Below are 15,383 nucleotides of genomic sequence, written 5' to 3'. Positions count from 1 at the left end.
GATTATATTACTATTCAAAATAAATACATAAAAATACCTAGCAGTTTTCTAGCAACTCTAACCATACTTCTCCACAAGAGGTCACTATTGAATGATGTCTAACTCTAGTTCCTACCCAGGTCAAAATCACGCTGAAATCTGTTTTCACCAGAAAATGAAAATGCATGTTCATTTATGTTCTTATTTTACTTTATACCACATAATATTCCAGGAAAATCTGCAACTTAAAAGTGTACATAAAAACAAATGATACACATTTTAAATGAGATGGAAAAAAGAAAAAAAAAGATGAGTAGCTAATATAAAACCAGAAATCAGTTTGTAGAATCATGTTACTAACCATTTCCCCTAGTGGTAATGTATAGATTAGATTCTAAATTTTCTAGTAAGCAATGCTTTAAAAATGGGAAGTGTCTTGCTCAGGAAAGTATAAAAACAGAAGAACAAAACCACTAACTCGGCTTAGTGTCTTCATTTGGCTGAACTTTTCAAAACTTGGTTACTGAAACGAATTTTCTTTTAAAAAAAAAAGCTGAATTGATTGTACTTTGGATACTAATGAGTAAAATATTACCAAGGGAAGTTATCCCTTACCAAACACTGAATCTGGCTCACAAAGGCTTTGGTTAGCAGATAGGCGGGAAGAATCAGTGTGGAGCAGCGAGCCCTTCCAGACCGGAACAGCAACCTAGGAAAGTACTTTGCAGCGATGGACTCATCTGCCAGTCAGAGGCAAAAAGTAGCTGTCATTGGTGGTGGCTTGGTAAGAATCTCTCTGGATGTGTAACTAGGGTTGGTGGGATTATACTGATTACTCATTTGCTTGATTACTATTGTCAGTTGTACAGATTGTTAGTTTTTGTGAAGACTTTCCTAATAATTGACAACTATTTTAAGTATACCATTAGTTTTAATTTGTTCTTTGCCAAGGAAGATTTTTTTCCTGTAAATTAAATACAAAGGTGTCTCTTTCCTTCATCCTTGTAGTTTAGTATTTCTCAGAAATCAAAAATAAAGCGAGCCCACTTTTATTTTACCCTCAAGTTAGCTATGTTTTGTTTTGTATTGGTGTTTTTGTGTTTTTGAGACAGGGTCTCCCTGTGTGGTTCAGGCTTGCCTTAGGCTCACTTTGTAGCCCAGGCTGGTCTCAAACTTGCAACGATCCTCCTACTTCAGCCTCCTGAGCAAATTAGCTATGTTTTTAAAATTAGGTGTTTAGTCTTTATAGTCATTTTAATCAAAACATTGACCCCACTTTAATAGATCAGCTTAATAGATCAGCTTAATACTGTCTCAAAGAATAAAAGGGTCATGGAACACGCAGTTAAAGTAAAAAATCATGTTGGATGTTCAGTAGTTATTTGCACTGTTGGGAATAATAAGTAATTGGTTGCCTGACTTACTTTCTGTTCTGGTGCTAAACCTGGATGGTGGAGTGAGGCACTCACTTCCTACCTGAGCAGATAAAGTAAAGGTGCCTGGATTTGCCCACACTGATGATACCATGTCTGTCCATAGTTAGGGTGCCAAGGTAGTTCTCCACTTAGCATGGAGCTGCCTCCAGCAAACTATACTTCTTCTCCTCTCAGCAGAACTCCTTTTTTAGAACAAACATAGTTAATCTAATAATTTGTTTTTAACCTTTGGTTAAATCATTTTCCAGCTTTTAACTCACAGATGTTTATGTATTTACCAATTTATTTACTAAATAAAACTGAATTAGCACCTGATACTAGCCTTTAGAAGAAGTGTATATTGCTATATATTTATATAATGTTTAATATTACGTGATATTAATATTTATATAACATGCTGTTTGCCTTTTGTACTGTCTTCTGTATTGTCTTCTCCCCAAAGTACTATGACGGTGCTTTTATGATATCTGATTATAAATTTCAAAATGCTAAGACACGCTGTTGAGTGCTTTGTTGGTCACCTGATATGATGTATGCTGTCATCGCTTCACAGCTAGGCTTCCATTCAATTCCTTCTTAGCAAAATATTGCTCAAATAAGAATTCATGTATTCTAAAAGCTGGCAGCAATAGCTCTTAAAATGTCTTAGAAACCCAAGGAGGAGGTAACAAATATGTGACTGGATATATGATTTGGGAAGACACCAAGAACATGGAGTTACCCACGGATTTCTCCCTGGATGACACCAGGACACTTCATCATGCAATCAATGCACGTGCCTTCAAAGTAGCACAGCTTTGTGAGTCTGGGACTCACAACTCTAGATCATGGTGATCGTGTCATGGATTTATGGACTTGAGACGGGCTTGGTGCCAGCGTGGTGCCAGATGGTGGTTCTGCCCTGCCTCCAAGGATTGCCCACCTCACCACTCACCCTTCACTCCATGGAGAGGGCAGCACAAGGCAGCAGTGAGACTGGTGGGGGACAGTCCACAGCCAGCTGGAAGCTCAGAAAGTTGACGCCGGGTCTCAATTTTTTCCTCTTGGTCTAAAATTAGGTGCCCGACTCTTTTAACTTTAACTTTGCTCTCTTTTTGTACTTTCTCATTCACAGACATCTAGCTTTGTTCTCAAGCCTTTCTAAAAACAGAAATCAAATTTTCACTTCCTCCTAAATGTCCTCCACCCATATAAACCAGCAAATGACTTAAAATCTTGTGTTGAGGTCTATATAGCATGTCGTTTGGTTCAGGTGAACTATTTTTTGTTTTGTTCTGTGTTTTGCAAATATTCGTGACATTCACCCTGTAAAAGACATAATTACTGTTAGCCTTTCTTGTTATTTTATTTTGGTAGCATTAAAATAAACAAATCTTTCTTCACTCTCTTTTCTTTAGGCTCTGGAGCTTCTTATATGGGAAAAACCCTCCTTGCTGCCCCTTATCTAAGACTGGAATGGGTTTCCGTGTGGCCATGGAAGTCCTTCTAGCTTTGCTCAGTGTCCAGAGTCGCAGCTGGACCTCACTCTGTGTCCCGCCTCAATCTCTTTTGTACTTTTTCTTGGGCTCCAGTTCCTCTCACTAGTCTCTTTCTCCCTTGTGCTTTGTGCCTATATTTCTCTAGCACCCTTGTCTAACATTCCAACATATTTTTGCCCTGCTAGTAGTGATTCTTAAAGTACCTCAGAAATCTCAGTCTCTTCTATATTCAGAGAACTCACCTCTCAGAGTTTTCTTCATTTGGTACCTGGTTAAGTAGTATCCAGGAGGGAACCAACTTCAGGCACCAAAGCATAGTAACTGCCTGCAAAAGTAAGGTTTTCCTTTCTTTGTATTGGACCTGTCCTCCTTTAAAACACTGCTTAGATCATTTGGCCCTCTGCCCTATTTACCATCATTCATCCATCCATCCCTCTGTTCACTCTAAAAGGAAAAGCACCCACACATTGATTACGGCCATCTAAACTGGAACAAGTCAACCTCAGCATGGTATTCAATATCAAGAGGAACAGCTGTCCTTTGGCTGAGAAATTAAAAGCAGTCAGGTCTTTAATGTGGTCTCTCCAAAACACCAAGTCTGAACTATATTCAAAATCCCAAACAAAACCTTCTAAACAACTTTGCCTGCCCTTTGAAATCATTTTTTATGTGCTTTAAAACACAAAACAAAGGAAGATCAAGCAGAGCCCCCCTCTGTTCCCGGTGTCAGAATTCTCTCCCCACTCTACTTCAGACTCCCTCCTTTCTCCCTTTCTCTGATACTTTGTTCTCCTGTTAGCCTTACTCCATTCCTCCCTGGTAACAGGGCTCAGGCGCCAATGAGGCAAGTAGGAAGAAAATGTGGACCTCAGGATTTGCTAAGGGGTTTATCCTATGCAGCAGATTGCTATTTGGTAGGTCATCTCCTTACTGGGACTTTAGCAAAAAATACTGAAAGTGTACCTTGTGATTCTATATAATGCTAAAAATAACTTGAATAGTCAAACAGAAGTACACTGCATGCAATTAAATGTAATACTATTGTTACTTTAGAGATACTTTATTGGCGGGGATTTAGTTCAGTGGCACAGTGCCTGCCTGGCAAACTCAAGGTTGTGAGTTGAATTCCCAGTACTAATCAATCAATAAATTTCCTGACCAAAATATATTCTAACTGTACTGTTCACTTTTTAAAGAAATAATGAGAGTTAATATACAGCATGCCATAATTAAAGTGTATATTCTGGAAATATAAAGTAATTTGGGTATTCTCATTATAGATAGTTTTGAGACAAGCAAAAAAAAAAAAAGAGCTGGAGAGGCGTTAGGGTCACATGCGGAAGTCTATTTCGTCATACTGAAAATTTGGGACTCCTTAAGTCTTGAAGACGTAGTAGAAGTATATGTTAAGATGAAAGTATATCACCCAACTTCTGTTCTAAAGAGGGTCCGTTTAAGAGCATAGTGTGGCACGAACAGAGACAGAAGAGAGAGAGAGAAAAGGCCCAGGAAAATGCCACTGTGGGTCGGCAAAAAGCGTAATAAACGATAGACAGCAGGAAATAGAGAGAAAATAGGAAGAGGAGCAAAAATGGAACAGGAGGGAGAGGAAGGAAAAGGGATTTTTAAAAAGATTAAAAAGGGGGCTGGGGATTTAGCTCAGCGGCTTAAGTGCCTGCCTTGCAAGTGTGCAGTCATGAATTCGATCCCTGGTACCAATAAAAACTAAAAAGACAAAAAAAAAAAAAAAAAAAAAAAAAAAGAGTAGAAATAGAGCTTTTACAAAAGAGAAGGGGACCAAGAGATGATAGAGGAAGGAGGGAGGGGAAGGAATTAAAGAGGAAGAAAAGGATTAAGATGTGTAGTATACAGGTACCAACTCCCCACAATAAAAGTAATCCTTATGTATTGCAAACATGTATGCTCAAATAAACTGGAAGGACATGAATATTTGTAATCATGGTCTTCCCTCCCGTGAGGGTCAGCATAAATTTAAAGGCATGGCATATTAGTTAGCTTATGCTAACAAATATCTGAGATGAATCAACTTATATAGAGAGCAGACTTCTTTTGGCTCACAGTTTTGGAGGTTTCAGTCTAGACCACTTAGCTCTGTTACTTTCAGGCCTGTGTTACAGCTGCACATTATGATAGGGGTGCAGGGCAAAGTAAAACCACCCACCACATGGTGATTTGGAAGCAAAAAGAGGAAAGGGAAGTGGTTAGGGTCCCATCATCCCATTTTAGGGCACAGTTCCAGTGACCTAAAGATCTGCCACTAGACCTCACTTCTTAAATATTCATCACCTTCCACTAGGTTCATGCTAGTGAGTGAGCATTTACCCCTTGGGCCTTCGGAAGACATTCGAGAGCCCAACTCTAGCTTGCAGTTTTCTCTTACTTAGTTACTTAGAATAATAAGTAATCATTGCTGGAGGAGTAACATAAGAGCCGACAGAAACTACCAGCTAAATGCAGGATAAACATGCCTCTCCATTTATATAAAACACATTTTAAAATAGTATTTTAATTGGTGAGGATCAGCACATTGACTAAGATGAGGTCAAAGCACAAGACCTGTAAAGAAGGCAGTAGAAGAAAACAGGAAAGCCATGAAACAGGAAAATGATAAATTGGTTAAGTCTGTAATTGTGTAACCTTCTTGGAGCTCATCTGATACACAGCCATGCTAGTCTAGTTGTTAATAGAACTTTTAATTTGCAAATTACTTTGGGGTCAGAATAGTTTATGGTTTGATGCTTTATTTGGCATTTGAAGTACATATCTAAAGTTGTCATAACCACTTGTGGGGTTTTTCTGTTTCCTTTTGTTTTGTTTTGTTTGTGTCAGAATTTGAACTCGGGACCTTGCACTTGCCAGGCAGGCGCTTATACTGCTGAGCTATATCCCCAGTCTGTTTGTGTTTTTGATGGAAACTATCCTTGTGAAATCTGGCTTATTTCTCGGGTGTCAAATGTTGCCCAATTTCTCCCTTCCTCTCAACCTTCCCCATTTACAGTCAGCCGTGCCTTTACCAACAGTCTGTGGTGAGTCTAGTTGGAATTGTTACACACAGAATTTCCTCTTACCCTAGTGGGACTTACTTCTTTTCACTTATCATGCTGCTGATATATTCATATTACTGCACTTTATTATGTGAAGCTGTCACAATTTATTTATCCTTCCTTGGTAATAGCCATTTGAGTCATTTACAAAACGCTTGATCGTATAGCTGTGAAAAGGGCTTCTCTGAATATTCTTGTGCCTGCCTCCTAGGGCACACAGCACAATCTCTTGGGCGGATGTGTGAAGAATTTCTGGCTTATTGGACATGAGCTAATTTGACTTGGCAAGATAAATAATGCAGAAGAGATCCCATTGGTGCTTATCTTTTCTGGCACTTGATATTTTTGTGAACCAACAGGAGTAACCGATTTAGTCCTAATTGTATCTACACTGAGTTTTCTTCTCTTCCTACTTTGCTATGAGAAACCACAAATGCACCTCAACTGACAAACGTGAGATATGTTGGAAAGGATAGGATTCACACCTGCCAACCTTAGAAGAGACTCCAAATGGCCAATCCATGTGTGATGAAGTGCTCTCTGTTAATCACGAATGTAGTAGGGACACAGACCCGTAGATAGGGGAAAGACAGGAGAGACCTCATTGAGCTTTATTAAAATCAATAAGGAAACTTGCTGAAAGCGAATTCTGCCTTCACAGGTAGATTCTGCAGTTAGAATAATTAGACAAAGGAGGGAAGAGCCAGCTGGATTTGGGAGAGGCACCAGGCAACACAATTACCAGGAAAGCCAGTTTCCTTCACCCATCTGACAAAATCAGAGGCCTTTAAGAGACAGCCACCTACGACTCGTATGTAATATGTAAGACACACATATACCCAAGCACACACTCACCTTGCATATGTACATGTATGTAGTTTCTCACTTTAACATCAATAAAATATTATACCAGCTACAGAAAACTACACACCTCCCCTTTATTTTATCATTAAGTAAGCTTGCTTCTTAATTGACTCTCCAAAGGACAAAAAAAATTACCAAAAGAAATATAGGCAGACAGCCCCCCGCAAAAGGGACCGAGAAAAGAGCTCCTGAGCTACCTCACGGTAGCTGTCTATCTTCTTTCTTTTCCATCTTGTTTTTTCCCAAATAAACCATCTTTTGTTATAGTAAACTTTGCCTTTTTAAAGTTTTTTATTGGCTCCAGGTTTAAGATCGCTGGCAGCTGCATTTGCATCAGAGCAGTGGTGTAATGTGACATGACTTGAAGAGTTGTCCCCTCCTGGACCCAAGAGGAACATGCAACTTCAAACCACACTCCTGTCTACCTTACCCGCTGTCCTGCCACAACATTAAAAAAAATTGAGAACACCAACTAGTGGCAAAGACGAGCCCTCAGAGCCCATGGGTAGGGAATGTTAAAACCTTTCGGCATAAAGGTGAAGCTATAGACCTTTGATCAGAGATTCTGCTTACAAACCCTAGAGAAAAATCATCACATGTGTGTAAGAACACCAAGTACAAAAATGCACTTTGAAATACATCATTTGTTATATTTTCAAATCAGAAAGAGCTCAAACGTTCTTAAGACAGTGGGAGGGATAATCTGTGCTATTTCGTGCCATGAAGAATCAAATCATAGCAAAAGTGGATGACTTGAAGTTTACATGTGATTGTCTGGGTGAGCCTCATAAATATACTGTGGTAGAGAAGCAAGATGCTTCTTTATGTTATATATACAAAATGCTTGGTTCAAAAATGACCCAATTTGAACCAAATGGCTTGGAGGTATGTACCTAAGTGGCAAAATTGTGAATAAGCAAGGATGGGTTAATAATACTCAGTAATGTTCACTCTGGGTGAACTGTAGGTGAGGCCTGTAACTGGATGGAATCAAGAATGTTCAAATGAACTGACAATGTTTTACTTTTTGACCTGAATAGTGATTATCAGGGTTATAATGTTACAAAGATTTACTTTCTAAATTATTCTGTAAACTGTACACATGCTTTAAGTTCTTTCTGCAAAAGTTATATTTCATTATAAAAAAAATTGAAAAAAGAAAAGAAATTGGGGAACAATTGCTCTTACCTGCAATCCCAACTACTGGGCAGTCTGAGGGAAGAGGATCACAAATTAGAGGCCAGACTGGACAATTTAGTGAGATAGTGTCTCAAACAGAATTTTTAAAAGGCCAGTGATGTGGCTCAGTGGCAGAATTGTCCTGGGTTCAGTCAATAGCACAGGAGTGAGGGGATAGAAACCAAGAAAACCAAAGCTTCTAAAATTATACCACTTAGTCTTAAATTAATCTCACTATTTTTACAACTGGTACTTTCCAGCAGTCACCAAATCAAGGTAACAAAAGATAGCAGTGATGTACAACCACAGCAATATTTCATTTTGCCACAAATCCCTCTATGTGTGGAATCAGATGAGCATGTGAAAAAAATTGTTTTAATTTCTAGGTCGGAGCATTAAACGCATGCTTTCTTGCAAAGAGAAATTTCCAAGTTGATTTATATGAAGCTAGGGAAGGTAAGTCTATGATAAATATTGTGAAATGTGATTCTGAGTATTCAATAACTTCCTCAGGTTTTCTGAATAAAATATTTTAATAAAAAATGGAAAAAACAGGGCCAGAGATATAGCTCAGCAACATAAGCACCTTCTTGGCAAATACACGGTCCTGAGTTCGATCCTTGGTACAAAAAAAAAAAAAAAAAAGGAAAAGAAAAAAAGTGATTTTTTTAAAACCTCAGTGATCTAAATATTACTTTAATGCTAATTTACTATTAGTGTTTTCTTTAGAAGAATTAATGAGTCTGTTAATAAAGTTCTGATGTGGTTCTAATGTAGTTCGGGTTCAGTAATATGGTCATTGTGTGCTAGAATATTAGGAGTTTGTATCTAACATGCAGTACGCTTCCAATATCTTAGATATGCGAGTGGCCAAGTCTGCACAAGGAAGAAGCATTAACTTGGCCCTTTCTTATAGAGGACGACAAGCTTTAAAAGCCATTGGCCTGGAGGACCAGGTACCTTGTTAATGTATTTTATTTATAGAAGATAATATTTGATGGGTTTAACAGTTTTGTGGTCTAGATTTTATCTTGGTTTGAAGTACCACTTAATGCCAAGGACCTCTGCACCAAAAAACTCATTCCACAAAGGCTATCAAAATTTGAAATCTGGCCGGAGGATGTACATTTTTTTTTTTTTTTATTTAAGAGGAAAAAGAGAAAAACACAAAACAAAACAAAGCAGTGTAAGGTTACACATAATACATAACTACAAAAAAAAAACATAACAGTAAGAAATCACCTATTAATAGATTACATAATATCATCTTGGAAATAGTTGCTCAAATCACAGTATCAAAGAATACAAAGTAGACATTCAAACGGAGAGACTGCAAACAGCTGTGTTCAATGATCCAAAAACATTAATATAGTCAGCTATTTAACATCCCTAAACACCCTTGTTGTTATATCCGTTAGAGCTCTTTTTTTTTTCCCCTCCCTCTCTTTTTTATAACAAAATTTATACATTTTGGATTTTATTACTCCTCAGTTCTCATTACTCTCTTGGGGGGGAGAGAATAAAGTCAAATATGGCATTTAACTACTACACCAGGAAGGCTTGAGGTAGCGGAGTTAGGGGACTGCAACCCCACCTGAGGTCACTTCTGACCCTGGGCTCTCCCAGGATAGCAGAGCTCTGCCGGTGGAAAGAGTAGGACGAAAAAGACAAAAAAAAAGATTAGGGCATCCAAAATGAGAAAAGGCAGACGGACTTCCTGCTTTTTCTTACACAAGGCAATAATATCCTATTCAGAACTGTATTCCAAAAATCCTCCACAAGTAGAAAGCTTTTCATCATTCATTTGGCACCAAAACTTGAACTGACGTGAGACTTTTTTTTTTATGGTCTATTTTTTTCAGAATTTCATTTAGTGTGTTTTGCTACAGCAATACTGTTTTTGATTCGGCAGGGGTACCCCAGACCTTCTGGTGTTATGTGATGGTTATCATTTATGTACTCTACTCTCTGCCTAAAATATAAAACGTTCTGAACTTTGAAACCATCAAGCACCTCGGGTTTGGCTAAGAGACTGTGTGAATGTGCTAGATTTTCCTCCTAAGGGCTTAATGTTATAGGATTATCATGCAGCTTGGCAATACAAACAAAAATAGCATCATTTTCTTGATACTACATTCACCGAAAAGAAATGATTTTTTTGGTGTTGGTGGTCAAACCAAGGGCTTTGTGTGTACTCTACGTCTTCAGTTCACCATCGTGTCCTTGAACTGCTAAGATTAGTAAGTGTGGGTGCTACTTACTTCCTTGCTCTTCTCCAAAAAGCAGCAGTTTTATATAAGAAAAGAATTTGCACTGAATTTTAGGTGCCTCGTTTTACTTCTCACAGTGTTCCTTTTTGTCAGAGAAAAATCGCTCATCCCTTCTAATGATGAACCATGTTCTCTAATTCATGAAACTAGTTTAAGCTAAATAAACATTAAATCAATTTCAAGATCTAAGGCTAAGAAAAAAAACCTAAAAATGTCAGAAACACTGCTTTCATTCAATGAGTTTTCACTGTAAGAAGCTTAAAGGATCCTTTACAGTGTATAAAACGTTTTTTGGAAAATGTGTGCAAATCATATTTATTTTTATTTATTTATTCACTGGTATTACTAATTTTAATTTAAAATAAACACTCTGAAAACAACCGGTTAAAAAAAATAAAGCCCAGCAACTCTCTGGATTTAAAAGACAGCACATAATAGTCACAGACCAGTTTCAATACTGCCTCAGAAATGTTCAGTTACATGCAAGGATTGTATTTTTAAAAACGCATATAGTGGCATATAGTATTTGCCAGAGGCCAGATACTTTGACTTGAAGACATGCTGGACAGGCTCTTCTGCTCTGTATCACTAACAGTACAACTTAGGATCTAAAATGGTGATCCAGTTATTTCATATTGTGTGGCCAAAATGAGACCTGACACTCATAGGACAGAAACATAAGAGGGATTCTTCAGCAAACACCTCTCCCATTGAAAATCACACTTTAAAAACCGATAGCATCAGGCTTTAGTAATGGACAATGTCAGGTTATAGTAATGGAAATCATTTTTTCTGGTTGCATTTCAGATTGTATCCCAAGGTATTCCTTTGAGAGGAAGAATGATTCATTCTCTTTCAGGAAAAAAATCTGCACTTCCCTATGGAACAAAAGGCCAGGTAGGTTTGCCCTGGAGGTAATGCTTTGTGGACTGATTATGAGTAAATCTAATGTCTGGAATTGCCACTTGCTTTTGGAAGTGCAGACCCTCAGCTACAGAAATACTGTTTTTGATTAGGAGATGGTGTCGTGCAATAGTTCTCATTTATGCTGTGTATTTCTAACAAGCTCCAGGGTTGTTTCCTGTGTTGTTGGTCCATGGACCATGCAGATTAGCAAGAAGTAAAACACTTACATATTCATGACAACAAAGCCTTTGGGGATCTTGAGATGATAATTGTGGCTGAATAGGAAAACATTTCAACAACTAAGGACCTTGGGAAAAGGCAGGATCAAAATTTTCAGTGCATGGCTGTTGGAAAAGTAGTAAACTATTTGTTTTTGGCATTTAAGAAAATAGGTTTGAGTCTTCAGACCTGTGCTTCACAAGGGAAGGAGATAAAGGAAGTCCTGTGAGCCATCCTAGATAAATCTTTAGCTAACTGACATATGCAAATTGAGCTAGGATCTATAGAAAAGGCCAAAGAGCCATCTCTTCTTAACAGGCAAATCGACACCTGCAGATTAAGTATTAGGCCTGTATATTAAATGTATTACTCCCACCAACGATAATTGTCCTGTGTGCTGTACTATGCTAGTTGTTGAGGACAAATAGGGGGCCAACCTGGTAAGGACAGACAATCTTGAAGTTCATCCAGAGAAGTCTTTAGTTGAGTGATGCAGACAAGAAATACTAGAATGGCTCAGAGACAGAGGAGAGTTTCCATTTCCAGAGATTTCACAGAAAAATAAGATTTAGGCCTCAGGCCCTAAGAGTTTCATGGGGAACATTAGGGGAAATAAGGCAGGTTTCTTCTCAGGTCCTTGAGAGTTTTCCTGAAGGCCTGCCCCACAAGACTCATGATTGTGTTGCTCTGTTTTACTAAACTTAGAGTGACTCATCACAGTCATGGAATGTGCTGAGGAAAACCAGATCATCAATTTAAACCCTCTCCAGGGCCTAAGCCAGTCACACATCGACAGATAAAAGATATTGGTCAAATAGCAGAGAAGCTAGATGAAGAGATTGACTTGTAGCTAAGAACCAAAAGTAACTTACTGCTGTGTGTGCGCGCGTGCGTGTGTGTGTGTGTGTGTGTGTGTGTGTGTGTGTGTGTGTGAGAGAGAGAGAGAGAGACAGAGAGAGAGACAGAGAGAGAGAGAGACAGAGAGACAGAGAGAGAGAGAGAGAGAGAGAGAAACAGAGAGAGAGAGAGACTTGGTGGAAATTCCCATCTGGGAGGCTTCACTGCATTGCAAAAGGAAAGAAATTGCCCTTCCCCCACCAACTCTACATTCTTCCTATTTCTGAGTTCTTACTAAATTTACAGCCACCCCCACTCTTCAGTTTTTACATCATTACATTTTCAGTGTAGTCAGACAACTCAGAAAATAACAAATGTTGGCCAAGATGTGGGGAAAAGCTTCTGGACTGTTGCTGGGAATGTAAACTAGCACAACCACTGTGAAAATCAGTATGCAAAGTCCTCAAAAAATTAAAAATAGAAATTCCATTTGATCTAGCTATATTTTTATTGGGTATCTTTCTGAAAAAGTTGCAGACATCATATTACCCTGACATATGCATACCATATTTATAACAGTGCAATTCAAAATAGCTTAATTATAGAAAGAGTCTAGATGTCCCTAAACAGATGAATGAGTAAAGAAACTGTGGTATAAGTACATAAGGGAACATTACTCATCCAAAAAGAAAGACAAATTTGAATCATTTGTAGGAAAATAGATGGATCCTGAGACCATAATGTTACATGAAATAAATAAGATACAGAAGGATAAATATTCTATGGTTCGTGTTACATAAGAAATCCAGGGCTGGGGATATAGCTTAGCAAAATTAGTGCCTGCCTGGCAAGTGCAAAGTCCAGAGTTCCATTTCTGGTATAAAAAAAATCTAAACCAGAAATGATTGAAGAGTAAAATAAAGAAGAGATGGTAGGAACAGGAAGATAGATTTTTCAGAGATGAAGAAGGGGATCAGTGTCAAAGATATACATACCAATTGGGGTAAATCAAAGTAATTTTTATGTATTGCAAACATATACCAATAAAATCAAAGAAACAAAAAAACTAAGCTCACAACTTTCTGCTGAGTAATAAATAATTCTACTGAGGGACTAAGAATTGCCTGTCCATTCTCCAGAAATAATATCTGATCTTATTTTTTTTTTTGCAGTATATTCTTTCTATAAGCAGAGAAAATCTGAACAAGAATTTATTGAATGGTAAGCCAATGCTTTATTCAGTTTGAGTAAAGCACATGAGACTCATCTTATTGTATGATTTATTGGGATTTGCTTACTGTTCCTTTTTAAAGGTTATAAACAGTACAACTATGTACATTACAAAGTCCTTGAGCAGCAGTAATAGCGCCCCCTGAATCCCGTTTGCATCTTATCAGTTATCTAAATGAAAACCACGTTTGTCAGTCATGTATTGAATGCCTCTGTCTTTGGCACTGGAATGAATGTGTATCCATCTGATGCACTCGTGGTCTAGGAGAAAAACAGATACGGTCAAACAATTTGCAAAGTGACAATTAGATGTGCATGTCCAAAAAATGAGCAGCAGCAGTGTGGAGGACGAGAAAGAGTTGTGATCTTGAGAGCACTGCCATAATCCCTGCACACAAAAACAGGGCCCCGGTAAAGTCACAGCAGCATGGTAGGAGAGGAGACTGTGGGTTCATCTTTGTAGAAGACCAAACACGTAGGTGTTGGGAGAGCTGGAAAAAGAGGAAAGTGTGAAATATAATCCTGAATAATCAAAATGCCTGCACATTAATGGAAAAGCCAATGGACTGTAAATTAAATTTGTAGTTTGCATAACCAATCACACGCCATGTGTCTCTCAGCCTACATGAAATTTAATCTAGTTCATGTTCATTTCTTCTCTTTGGCACTTGTGCTGAACAGGCTGGCTGACAGCAAAGCATGCTTTCCAAGTAGTTCCAAGTCATCTTTTAATCCAAGTCATCTTGAGGCAGCTCTGCAGCTCTGCTCTTTGGAGAAGGCTACTCCCACTGCCACCTGACTTATCTTTATTTCCCCACAGTCAGTTTACAGCAGGTCAGTTGGACAGAACTAAATCAAGTTCGACTGATGTGAGTTAAACAAATTGGGTTGAACTGAGAAGCAGAGATAATGAGAAAGTTACATCAGCTGATTTGCTAAGGACAGAGGAAACAGGGCTTCAAATTATTCTTAATTCCATTTATTTATAGTTATATTTGGAAGACTATCTTTTAGACAGGTAGATACATGAGTTGGGGCCAGTTTTCTGGTTGAATTCATATTGCTTCTAAGAAAACAAATGCTACAAGCCACCTTTCAGGTCTGCAGCATGGCACACAAATCAGTCTCTTTATGTGGCATCTTGTAAATTTGCTAAGGTAAAAATAATAGTAAACATTCAGCAAAGCACCAAGCATAAGCACTATGAGAAGTAGCTTATGTGTGTGTTATAGAACTCTCCCAGCAACTATATGAAGTAGGAATTATTTTCATCTCAGGCTTAGGGTTATAGGTTACTTAGAGATCTTAGAGGAAACTATTAATAATGTAGAATCTGGATTTGAACTTAAGTCTGTTTATTCCAAAGTCTGTGCTTTTTTTTTTTTTTGGTGGTACTGGGGATCGAACTCACGACCTCACCTCTTGCCAGGCAGGCACTTATGCCGCTGAGCTAAATCCCAGCCTCAAAGTCTGTGCTTTTTATATGAAACACCTGCGAATACTAAGGTGCTAAAATATGAGAAAAGTACAATTGATGCTGTACACACTTTCCTAATTATTGTACATTTTGTGCTGCACAACACACAATTGCATCAAAGTATGTTAATAAAATGAAGGCTGAACCTCTTGGCACAAATTTTGTTTGGCATATAAAGTCCATTATTCCTTTATAAACCAGTGAACATGTGAGCCAGTCATTCCACATATTCAGCACATTCAGCCAGTTTTAAATGCTCATTTTTTCTAAACAAATTCCCTTTGGAGAATACATTAACTAAATTATATCTTGGCATAAACATTTATGTGAGATTGTTTTATGGTTCATTATCCCATGTAATGATATTTTGTTTGTTTGTTTATTTGTTTGAGACTGGGTTTCACTAGGCAGTTCAGGCTGGACTTTAGCTCACTTTAAAGGCC

At 38.1% G+C, this 15,383-nt stretch overlaps 1 protein-coding gene across 3 annotated transcripts in view; it reads left to right on the top strand.

The window, feature by feature from the left end:
- Positions 1–446: 446 nt before the first annotated feature.
- Positions 447–15,383, top strand: part of Kmo (kynurenine 3-monooxygenase) — a 57,491-nt gene continuing 42,554 nt past the window's right edge. Inside the window, exons 1-5 of one of the 3 annotated variants that reach the window (XM_063236802.1) lie at positions 447–763; positions 8,388–8,457; positions 8,860–8,957; positions 11,079–11,168; positions 13,406–13,454. In XM_063236802.1, the coding sequence (XP_063092872.1) occupies positions 710–763; positions 8,388–8,457; positions 8,860–8,957; positions 11,079–11,168; positions 13,406–13,454 (361 nt within the window). In that variant the 5' untranslated portion in view covers positions 447–709. The remainder of the gene's footprint in view (positions 764–8,387; positions 8,458–8,859; positions 8,958–11,078; positions 11,169–13,405; positions 13,455–15,383) is intronic. The other 2 variants (XM_013157282.3, XM_063236801.1) reach the window with 2 other exon arrangements.

This window comes from Cavia porcellus, unplaced genomic scaffold (assembly GCF_034190915.1).
Source record: "Cavia porcellus strain 051 isolate PalLab524CR breed Dunkin Hartley unplaced genomic scaffold, mCavPor4.1 scaffold_26, whole genome shotgun sequence".
Lineage (NCBI taxonomy): Eukaryota > Metazoa > Chordata > Mammalia > Rodentia > Caviidae > Cavia > Cavia porcellus.
The sequence above is the reverse complement of the archived record's forward strand: the minus strand, read 5'-3'. Positions and strand labels throughout refer to the sequence as shown.